At 32.8% G+C, this 11,586-nt stretch overlaps 2 protein-coding genes and 1 pseudogene across 2 annotated transcripts in view; all 3 read right to left on the bottom strand.

Moving 5' to 3' along the window:
• Positions 1 to 1,349: 1,349 nt before the first annotated feature.
• Positions 1,350 to 5,367, bottom strand: LOC106756655 (protein DETOXIFICATION 16-like). Its single transcript, XM_014639160.2, has 8 exons — positions 5,137 to 5,367; positions 3,521 to 4,065; positions 3,225 to 3,311; positions 3,055 to 3,111; positions 2,644 to 2,882; positions 1,934 to 2,052; positions 1,745 to 1,831; positions 1,350 to 1,473 (listed from the first exon to the last, which is right to left on the bottom strand). The coding sequence occupies exons 1-8, from the start codon at positions 5,329 to 5,331 to the stop codon at positions 1,417 to 1,419; spliced, it is 1,386 nt and encodes a 461-aa protein (XP_014494646.1). The 5' UTR covers positions 5,332 to 5,367; the 3' UTR covers positions 1,350 to 1,416.
• A 634-nt stretch (positions 5,368 to 6,001) lies between these two features.
• LOC106756645 lies at positions 6,002 to 9,371 on the bottom strand (annotated as a pseudogene).
• Positions 9,372 to 11,042: 1,671 nt separating this feature from the next.
• The window catches only part of LOC106767474 (protein DETOXIFICATION 16-like), a 16,140-nt gene continuing 15,596 nt past the window's right edge, over positions 11,043 to 11,586 (bottom strand). Inside the window, exons 7-9 of the mRNA XM_014652383.1 lie at positions 11,524 to 11,586; positions 11,327 to 11,413; positions 11,043 to 11,248 (exon numbers count right to left, since the gene is read on the bottom strand). Coding sequence (XP_014507869.1) covers positions 11,189 to 11,248; positions 11,327 to 11,413; positions 11,524 to 11,586 — 210 coding nt within the window. The 3' untranslated portion in view covers positions 11,043 to 11,188. The remainder of the gene's footprint in view (positions 11,249 to 11,326; positions 11,414 to 11,523) is intronic.

The raw sequence follows: 11,586 nt of genomic DNA, 5'->3' as shown, positions 1-11,586 counted from the left end.
AAAGTTTTTTTAACAATATTTTTTTAATAATTTTTTAACAATGTATATATAGTAACCTATGATTATCTATTTCAAATAATTTTTTAAAGATAAATTTAAATAGATCAATAAAATGAGGATGGTCTTGTTATCAAAATATTGTTAAAAAAAATTGTATAAATAAAAAGAATGATGACATATTTGACTTATGAACTTTCTCTGTACTTTTGCTTGTAGACTAGCCAGCCCTTTCTTTTTGACTTTTCTTTCCTTTTCATTTAATTTTTGAATTAAAGCAGCATTTCTGAAGTAAAAAGGTAGAAGAAGTGTTGATCTATAAATTGTGTTGCAAATGAAGTTCACAGCATGAAGGTGTATGTGTTTGTGTATGAATCTGCCATGAAAATGGGCGAGACCTCAAAATCCACTGCCTTTCTTCTTCTTCTTGTTCTTCTTTCGTCTTCCATGGTTAGCTCAGACATCATTCCAGGACGTGTTCAAGACAACCCTTTCTTACTCATAAACGAAAACCTTATCTGCAGTGAGCTATGTGATATCCTAAAAATTATACCGATTAATGCTACCATTTGCAGTGCATTAGACCGTGTTGCAGACAACATGCATTCAACACCACAAACTATCTTTAACACTACACTCGGAATTTGTGGACTCAACCCCACGCTACCCTTCCCATGCAACTGACCCATACATATGCATGCATGGACATCCACATCCATCATCATTGTTTAGAGTAAAGGACGTGATCCTGTTACGTTGATGCATGTGTATATGCATGGTGCATGCCAATGACAGAACTACATATATCTGTAATATTACCAATAAACGTCCTTGTTTATGGTATATTAATTAATATCAATAATATATATTGCTATACAACTGATTCTGCTGGCTTTTAACTTTGCATGTTCTTCTCCTATATGCTTTTATATTTCTGTCTCTACATCACATCAATATTATGTTTCTTTGTTTGTTTGTTTGCAACATATTTAAATTATTTATAAAAAGCTTTGTCAATGGAAATTTCACTCATTCATGTTTGGATGAAATGATAATTTCGTCTGCTAAAAGTTTAATAAAAGTTTGTATATATTGTTAAACTATTCATTTCACATTCTTATAGGATTGTTTTGAAACCATGTTTTAGATTTAGATACTCTATCCTATCTTTCAATGTATATATTGACACTTTTATCATATCTCAAATAATGACTATAAATTACCCTCTTCAGATTTCAGTAATGTTTAGCAGAGTCAATGAAATTAAATAACAGGAAAATGAAAAGTTTGAAAATTTTGTTTAATGTGGACATTGTTTTTAGTGATTAATTAATGTTATTGAACATGTAAACCCTGTCTCTCATTATTTTGGAAAAATTTCTCATCAACCATTTGAGTTCCATTTTAGTGACTTAAAAGCTAATGTATATCAGCTTGGTCCCCTTTGCCTTTTACTCTTATAGCAGCCTTATTTGCCTGAAAAATCAAGATATTACACTGTCAGGAACAAAAAAAGTCATTCCTTGACTTTATAAAATAATTTTACATTATCATTTAATTACAAACTATTCATGCTGAAGTTATTGACTTTTTTATACTATTATTTGCTCTTAAAATCATATCAATATGTACATAATTGCATGACTGTTACACTGTTAGTGCATAAACATTAAATTCTTATAACGTACATTATTACTGAGATTCAAATTTGAAGGCAAAACTGGGGTAGAAGACAGGAGAACTTTACCTCTTTCTCCCAATTGGTGTGTAAGGTGACTGCAAGAAAACACAGCACTTGTATGCTGAGTGCAAGTACAATCCCTAACAAGAGTCCCTTTTGGGTTTTAAACCAATATCAATTTAAAAGCATTAGGTCCAATTGAACAAGTTTAATACTAAGAAACATGGTAAAAGATGAGGGTGAAATCTTACTTACCACTCCCTTCATGTGGAGGACAAAAGCTAAAAGGATTGAAAAGGGAACTCCAACAAGATAATAGGATCCAAGATTGACAAATGCACCAAGCTTCTGCCAGCCACATCCTCTGGCTATACCTTTTAATTTCACAGCCCAAAGAATTAGCCATGGCCAAGTTCATGCAGGGATTTAACATAAAGTCTTCAGGTCAATGGCATGCTGATGCTAATGCCTCTTTTTTTAGGCCATTGATAAAGTGGAATTCATTTTCCACCTCATAATTCTCGGTAAAACAGTCTTCAGAAATCATGCACAAAAGATAATTTTGATGCAAACTTTGATAGAATATTTGTTTGCTGCTTATCTTTGACACTTATCCTTTAGATAACAGCTGAGGCACTAAAAGAAGATTCCATGTATAATAACTATGATTGGAGAGAAGTTGTATTGATAAGGCAGCTGATTAAATGATACTAGACATATTACGTTTTATCTGTTGAGACAATTTAGACTTAGTTCCTCTTATGCTTTTAGTGTTGTTTTCTTATCAGAATTGAATTTTCAGTCAGTAATTCACTTAACAATGATGATTACATAATTCCAACTTCACTTGTAAATGGAGAATAGTGCTAAAAGAAACTTCAGAATTGCATCTAAGTTGTCTTTTATCTATTTATTTTGTAAGGGAAATCAGGTCTCTTAAAATCCATAGTGCTTTTATTGAATACCTGAGAATGCTGTTTGAATTGAATCTACAAAGACAAGGCTTGCAAGAATTGGTGTCATGGACTCCACATAACTGACTAGTTCAGGTATATTGGTAAAAATTCGGCCCCAAAAGTTCCTTGTCAGCATAAGGAGAGTTAATTCTAAGGCACCACAGATGAAGGACATTGATAAGGTGACTTTAACAGCTAAAAATGCAGATTTTGGACAGCCAGCACCTAGTTCATTAGAGATCCTTGTACTGTTGAATGCAAATAAAATGTAATGAGTCTGGTTAAACCAAACATATATTATAAAACAACTGAGAGATACACTTTAGTGATAGAGTTAGCTATGCCGTTGGAATAGCAGGCACATTTTTTGACCATGAATCATCTTCGCTATATTTTTTTTATTAAGCATGAAAGACTAACCTTGCAGCTGCACCAATTCCAAAGGGTATCATCCAAAAGAGCCCAGATGTTTGAAAACTGGGGATAATTAAGAAAAGTACAATCAATCATTGACAGAAACGCATGAAAAATGGTGCATTCAAACTCTCAATACAATAGCACATCCCTAAACTCTTAACTCAAGAACTAACCACATATAAAGTACTGAAGTTTGCAATGTTGGATTAGTAAGAGCACCAGATAGGAGTACCATCAGTTCAAAAGTCCAGGTCTCTAGGCTGTCACAAGGTAGTACCACAGAGGAGCAATTAGAACTTCTTATGAACATTGGTTACTCATATATTATGAGTCACAAGGAATAGAAGTGATATTTTTCAAGGCATTATATATTTGATGATGGAGAAGAACATTATTAACTAGTTTGATTGCAAGTTGCTATACATTTATGGAAGTCAATTTTTGTTGAAAGAGGGATATCAAATCATACCAGACCATGAGTGTTGAGGGAAAGGCAAGCCTGAGAAACTGAGGAATATTATGCAAGGATTTCCTTGAGAAGCCAGTCCAAGTGGTTTTGCAGGAAGAGGAGAGCCTGATGTAAAGTGCTAGTAGCATTGTGTTCAGCCAATTTGAAAGGCAAAATGCAATGGCAGCTCCCTTGATGCCAAGTCTAAGTTTAAGAATGAAAAGCCAAGAGAGAAGGACATGTGTTAAGGTAGTGAAACCAGAAGCTAGCACCATAGGAAGGACAATGTTCTGTGTTTGTAGGAATTTAACAAAGCACCGAAGAAGAGCATTGGCTGAAAGGCTTGGAATCAAGTATCTGGCATATAGTTGAGCATGTGCTGCTATTCTTTTATCTTGATGCAGAACAACCAGAATAGGCCTCAAATATGCCCAAATGATGGACATTGGTATAGTAGCAAGCATGGTAACCACTATGGCTCTCTGCATGTGTATGCCAACCATATGATACTGCTTTGCGCCATATGATTGACCACAAAATGTGTCCAGTGCACTTGACATGCCTATCTAAATAACCACTCAACATAAGCAACAGATATTGAGTTTTTGCATGGAGTAATGCAGATCCAAAAACAACTCTTTGGAGCAAATATATATAAATATATAAAATACATTTGAAAATACGATAGAACACAACATATTTCTATTTTATGGTAGCTATAAAATAAAACAAAACACGACATGAGGTTAAAACTTAAAAAGAAGGTACCATTTTGGTATGGTAGAAAACTGTCAAACAAAGATGAATTGCAGAAAATGGGATGCTTTATTCGTCTATTGCCGAATGCTAGCAAAATAACATGATTTTTTTTATACTACTTTCCTTTGCATTTTGCTTTTAACACTATCATTGGTTAAAAAAAGAAAAATTATCTTATACATGAAATGGAGTTTAAGTGAGAAAAGAAATGTAACTATAAGAAATTTAATAATACATCCTGAAAAAATGGTTGTTAAGATGTAAAAATATCTATAAGTAAGAGATTATTTGTTAATGTTGAATCAGGATGAGACCAAAAGTAGAAAATATGACAGAAGAAATTAGATGGGGTTACAGAAGCAGCAGCTGCCTAAGGAATGAGCACACAAAGCTCGTAGGAGGATTATTAAATTATTCAATTTGACTAATAAAAGAAAAATCTCCTTAATATATATTTCCTGGTGTGACTCATATGTTCTAGTCAACAAGGCAACTTTGAGAACAAATTGCACATTCCAAGAAATTTCCCTTCAATATATATATATAAAGTTGTAACCATCATTTACTCAGCTCAATTAATAGAGCATTGTTAATTGTATTATACATTTAAAAATTCCACTGTATCACAAATAAACAGCTAGAACTATAAACATAAAACTAGCACATAATTTATGGTCATTGGAGTACATAACCATGTTATTCTTTCTTAATCTGTGTTCCTGGTCTGCACAAAAGGCTACACAGATCTGTAGCCACAGTCATCGAGAAGAGTCAACGACATTTCCCATTTGCTCTAAGAGGTATAAAGTATGTATGTTGAAATTAAAAATTAAAACCATACTGAAAAATGTTAGCAACTGAAAATGATGTGAACATACCAAGATACTGAAACCAGTTACATTTACAAATGAAGCAGCCAAAGAAGCACCTGCTAGAAGAAACTCATCCAAATGACCAACAAACATGAGAGAGATCATCTGCAAACTGTACTGAAACACGCACACAAACACCATTGGACCTGCCAGCCACAGTTGCTTCTTTGCTTCTTCTACAGTCTCCTTCCATGTGGCCATTCTTTCCCTCTTGATGAACTCTCTCAGACACCAACAAAGATCTTCAAAACTTATACAAAAATGGTGGAGGAGCTCTTAATGAGGAAATAGGCCTTCCATTATTGTATGATCGTGGTCAACTTGAAAGGATAAAAGATAGACAAAGTGAAACTATTTTTTAATGCAAGTAGTTTTATTGGGAAACATTTACCTAACAACATTGTTTTAATGATAAAATATTACATTTAGATAATAATGAAATATATGATTGAAATAAATTTATAAAAAATGATTTATATTTCAATACATAGGGCTCTTTTAGATTAATATTTGGAAATACATCTGAGAAATTTGAACTAATAGTTTTGAATATATAAATATATATATTCACCAGCTACATATAAATATAATAACTCTGAAGGAACCAAATATTAGTTTATGTATGTAATAGTTAGAAAATGTGACCTGGACTATTAGAATAAACATGTCATGTTCTGAATGCATTGACTTTAGACAGTCTTTTTTGTAGTTTATAAGCCAAAACTATCGAATAGTAGTGATGCAGAACATGATGACTAAAAATGTTCATTAACATTAATATCTAATGAGTGGTTACTTATGCTTTTAAAAGAAAATTCAAATTGTGTTTTTGCTTTAAGTGTAAATGTTTTTCATCATTACTAAACTCAAACTAAGTCTCATTCTCTAAAGTATCTTTTGCTCCTTCTACACCTTCTCTAGGAGGGACTCTGCTACTTTTGACTCTCCTTGCTGCTTTAGTTGCCTGAACAAGGAAAAAACAAAATGCAAATAGTGAATAGTAAAATGTTGACACTGTCATTTGTACAGAAAAATGATATGGAATAGGTGCCCTACTTCTTTCTCCCAGCTAGTTTTGATGGTAATGACAGCAAAAATTTTCACTTGCATCATGAATGCAGAAACAATCCCCAACCAAAGACCCTATTTCAAGTTATGCATGCATTAGGAAAATTTATCTGAAGAGTATGGCAAGTCACAAAATAACTATCAAGACCACTGATAAATTATGTATAATATATAAACCTTCTCTTTCATATGATAACAAAACCTAACACCACTGCAGAAGGAACTCCCACAAAATAAAATGATCCAAGATTCACAATTGCATTGCCAACCAGGACCTTTTGCAATGCCTTGTTTTCCACCATTAAAGTGACTGATTATTTAATACGTAACCAAAATTGATGTTCTGAAACAGTGAGTTTATGTGCCTCCTAGCCAATTAAGAAACCTTGTATTGCATGGAAATGAAAATTTTGACTCAGTCTCATTTTGTGTGACTAAAATCTTCTCATCAACTACACTACTTTGCTACAACTATAGATCTACTTGTGAATTTGTTTCTTCATGATAATATTATTGGGGGGAAAATAGTTAATACTTGATCAACTAATGTAAGACAAAATAGTCCAATAATGACAGAAAATAAGATGGAGGAAATACATACAAAGGAATTACGTATGAAGTTGACATCGATACCTGAAAGAACACTTTGAATCCCATCAAGGAAGCTGCAGATAGCAAGAATAGGCACTGTGACTGCTACATAATCTAAAACTTGTGTTTCACTACTAGAAAGATTGCCCCATATTTTTCTAAGCAGGATCATGAGTAATACCTCAGAAAGGACCTAGAAGAGAGCAACTCTAACTGCAAAACTTATTAATTGTAAGGAATTCTGGGATATTTTGCAAGGCCTTCTTTGAGAAGGCAGTTCTAGATTTTGCACATGACGAAGAAAACTTCACATAAAGCTCTATCAGCAGCACATTGATCCATTATGATACTGAATCTGCTACGGCAGCTCCCTTACTTCCAAGTCCTGATTTTATTACTGCAGAGCTCAGCACCATGGGGAAGACAATTTTTTGAGTTTGTAGAAACTTGAGTAGGCATTGAAAGATGGCATGAGCAAAGAGGCTTGGAATCAAGTAAAGGGCATTTACCCCTGCCTCCTCAGCTACGGCAACTTGCTGGTGCATGGCAACTAGAATGTGTTTGGTGAATACAAACATGATTGGTAGAAAGACACTTACAAATGAGAGAACAAAGGTAGCTCTTTGCATGTGTATGTCTATCATATGGTGATGCCCTGCCCCAAATGATTGGCCACACAAGGTATCTAATGCACTTACCATACCCATCTGTTCATAAGTTATAACAAGTGATCATCAAGAATAAATTGTGTCCCCTTGCATTAGTACTAACAACAACAATGAAACGATTAAACATTAAAATATATTCCTTTCATTATGAGTCATACTCCTTGGATATATATATAGAGAGAGATAAAGATAGTGTACCTTACCAGCAAACTGAAACCAGTGACAGATGCAAGGAAGTGGCAAGAGAAGCACCAGAAAGAGGCAATTCTCCAAGATGACCAACAAGCATAGCAGATATCACTTGCATACTGTACTGCAGCACACCAACTGGAGCCTTACCTAGCAAAACTCTTTGAGGAAATTGGATTTCTCAGGTTCTATTTTCAGTCAGACAATTCCACAATAACAGAAATCTTGTTTTTTGTGTCAATTTTAGATTACTGAATCTGCTATGTTTTGGCTACTTTATTAAGTCTCTTTGGTGTTTAGATGAAAGGTGGAACATTCCTTTTTGCGCTCTCATTCTCCCTGCTTTCTAAGATTAACTTTTCCTTGGTTTTATCTCACTAGTTTTCTTGGAAAACTTTGTTTGTGCATGCATAGAGCTCGTTCATCGTACTGACATTCCGTTTATGATATCTAGACACAGTTAGTTCAATAATTTTTTTCATAAGATTAAACCTGAGATTTTGTTTGAAAGATCCTTGCCACAATGTAATACGGTAGAACAGTTTCGATTTTTTTTTCATTTATTTTTTATTGAAGTAATCGATGCAAAATAACAGTGATACAAATACTAATAATAATAAACTGACAAAAGTTCTAAATGAATGAGATGTAGTGTCAATTTAGTAATTCTAACACGTATTTTATGAACTTGTTTAAACATAACTATATAAGCTAGTTTAAAGGCACTTGATAAATTCATCCTGAGATGATAAAGAGTTTAGTGAAATTCAGAAATATTTATTGACTTTGGATGAGAAAAAAATTTAGAGAATGTCATAATTATAAAAAAAGGACAAGAACCAAAATGTGATTATTAATGATGTTGTTCTTGGGTGACATGTATATTCATTATATTGTGTTTTAAGAGAACTTAGGAGTTGATATATTTTTTTCACATACACCCTTCGGTGAAATTAATAAATGCTTTTTGCATTGTTTTGTTCATGTTACAGTATACAAAACCAAATTGGTATAGGTTGTTTTTAATAGGATTGTTGATGTGATATTGAAACTTGAGTAAGGTACTTCAAAGTAGCATGAGACTTGTATAATTGTTGAACTGAACAACATAATTTTGCAGCATAATGAATTAAAACATCATTTAATAACAGTGTCATGAGACATCAAATTGATCTATGGTTCATGGGTGAGTCCTAATTTATTTTTGAAAAAATCTTCTTTTAGGAGACTTCCTCACGTGGGGCCAAAAAGAAAAAACTCCAGTTCCCAAAATCCATATTCAAGTTTAAGGTGAGTTTGACCTTACTATAACTGGAGAGTTGGCCGTTAACGATTTAAATGTTGTCTGCAAAAAAGACTAAATTGAACATAAATTGCATTCTTTAGGATAACATTGAATAGAAAAAAAAAGTAGGACCATTTTGAACGCACTTGACGAAAATAAGGACCATCAGGGTTATTAAGCCTATTTAATTTTATAGTTATTGTTGAATGTAGTGAAAATTGCGTATGGGATTAATCTCCCTTACGTAATATAGGGTATTCTATTTATAATAGAAAAAATATGAACTAAACCCAACATACAAATAAGAATAATAACAAACTAACTAAAAATAAAAGATAAATATAATATATCTAACCATTATAGTCGAATAAATATCATATGTGCAAAGACAACTAGAGTTGTCAACTTGATCGATAGCTCATGGGTTAGTCCTAACCCATCACTGAATAAACCCTCTTTTAGGAATTGAGAGGAAAAAAAAAACCTTAGCCCTAAAGCCCTTTTTAAGTGGGTTAGAATCATGGTTAAGGTGGGTTTAACCCCACAAGAAAGACTTTAAGTAACTCTTGGAAACAATACTTTTAATTTAGGCCATATATCAAGTCTGACCAGTCTAGGCAGAAGGTTGAGACAAACTCTCTCATATGCAGGCTGACCCGGGCCAAAGGTTGACATGGAGTGAACTAAACGGTAGGTTGAGAAAGGTTGAATCGAGTCAAAGGTTGGGATAGGCTAGTGAAGGTTGAAGGTCAAGACCGATTGACTCGGGTCGAAGGTTGAGATGAACAAACCTAGATTGGAAATTGAGACAAGACGACCTAGGTCGAAGGACGAGACCAAGCCAAAGATTGAGACAGATTGGTCTAAGTCGATGGTCAAAACAGACCGATTTGAACCATAGGTAGAGACAAGTATGTTCGAGCCAAATGCTGAGACAAGCTAACCTAGATCGATAATCGAGATGGATCGACCTAAATCGTAACTGGAGATAGACAAACCAAGCGAAAATAGAAATGAGTAAACTTGGGTCAAAGGTTGACAATGACTCAACCAAAATTTGGTCGATACATCACTAAAATTTATCAACCTATTTTTCAATAGTTTGTGAGATGTATTTAAACAATTTTTTGTTTCAAATTAAGTATGTGATATATTCCCGTCCCCACATGAAAATACTTCTTAAATTTAGAGTTTATTTGGAATGTGAAATATCAATTGTTTATATCTTAAGTTGCTTGTTCATTATCCTTGTACAAAATTTGAATTTGTGTATAAAATATGAAGTGAAAAATACTTAAATGTTGATGTCTTTGTGTAATTTTAAATCAAGTGTCTATACTTCATTTTTAATTCTTATAAAAACTCTATCCTTAGCAAAATTAAGAAATCGCATTCAAAATGTTGAATGACTATAAAATCTCTTATAGTTACACAATATTCTTTAACAGAATTGGAGCAGAAGTCATTTAGGTTGGGTATAAACTTTGAATGACATCTCTCATGCAAAAAATACTATCTTATTGGCTCTCTATATGATAAAGCGGATTTTATTAAAAGTCAATTATTAACTAAAAGAATTTAATTACTCAATTATCTTTTTGTTTATCTCCATTAATATTAATCATAATAACTTTTTTAACATACAATTAACTATATGTAAATCTCCTTTAATTGATTTAGACTTATTGAGAAAAATTCTTATCTCAATAGAATTGCCTGCTACATTTATAAAACTGAAAGTAAAAACAAATAAATAGATTTGAGGAACATCATGAGCCAATGATAGAGAAGAGATGTTGCTTAAACAGAACATCTAGAGAATGAGGAGAAATCATAGTTACTAAAACTTTCTTAAGGGAAACAATGTGTTGACTTTGAGTAGAAGAAAAAACTTTATTGAGAATCAATAAGCAATAGAAAAAATAATTCTCTTGGTTTGACCAATGGCAAATTATTTTTATGAAATATTGAAAAATGATAAAAAAAAATCTATAAGTGGTAAATAAAAACCTTAGAAAATGATTTCTCTAATTAGCATCAAAACATCCCAATACCAGTACAAAGAAAATCAAAATTAAAACCACATTACTTATTTCTAATAACCAGCTGCATCATATGATATCTATTATCTTTCAACCATACATAATAAAATTGTCCCTAAAGTTTTCCTGCAAAGAAGAATAACAAAACTTATATTGCTTTAATTTCATTCACTAGAATTTAACTAAGAATGTGCAATTCCAAAGATATTGCACTTTCATGAGACTAAGCTTTCTGGTGTTACTGAATTGTAGACTCTATCTGTTGCTTTCTTTGCCTGTATGAGTTAAAAACAGAAGCATGTCAGTATTGAAAGGACCAAAGTAAATGTGAAATAAGAAATGAAGAGTTTCACCTGTTGCTCCCAATCAGTACGAATAGTAATGATCATTAAAGAACAAACTTGAACAATTAGACCACATATGATTCCCAACCAGAGCCCCTACACGAAGAAATTAGCATGAAAAACCATAATCAGGTAATTGCATTGTAAAATTGATCATCACCTATAAACATTAAGGTTATGGTAGAAAAGGATGAACTTTTGTTTACCTTCCCACCAATATGCAATACAAAAGCTAACACAATAGCTGATGGAATTCCAACTAAATAGTA

The sequence above is a fragment of the Vigna radiata genome, chromosome 1 (assembly GCF_000741045.1).
Source record: "Vigna radiata var. radiata cultivar VC1973A chromosome 1, Vradiata_ver6, whole genome shotgun sequence".
Classification (NCBI taxonomy): domain Eukaryota; kingdom Viridiplantae; phylum Streptophyta; class Magnoliopsida; order Fabales; family Fabaceae; genus Vigna; species Vigna radiata.
Note: the sequence above shows the minus strand (reverse complement) of the source record. Positions and strands in the feature narration are given on the sequence as shown.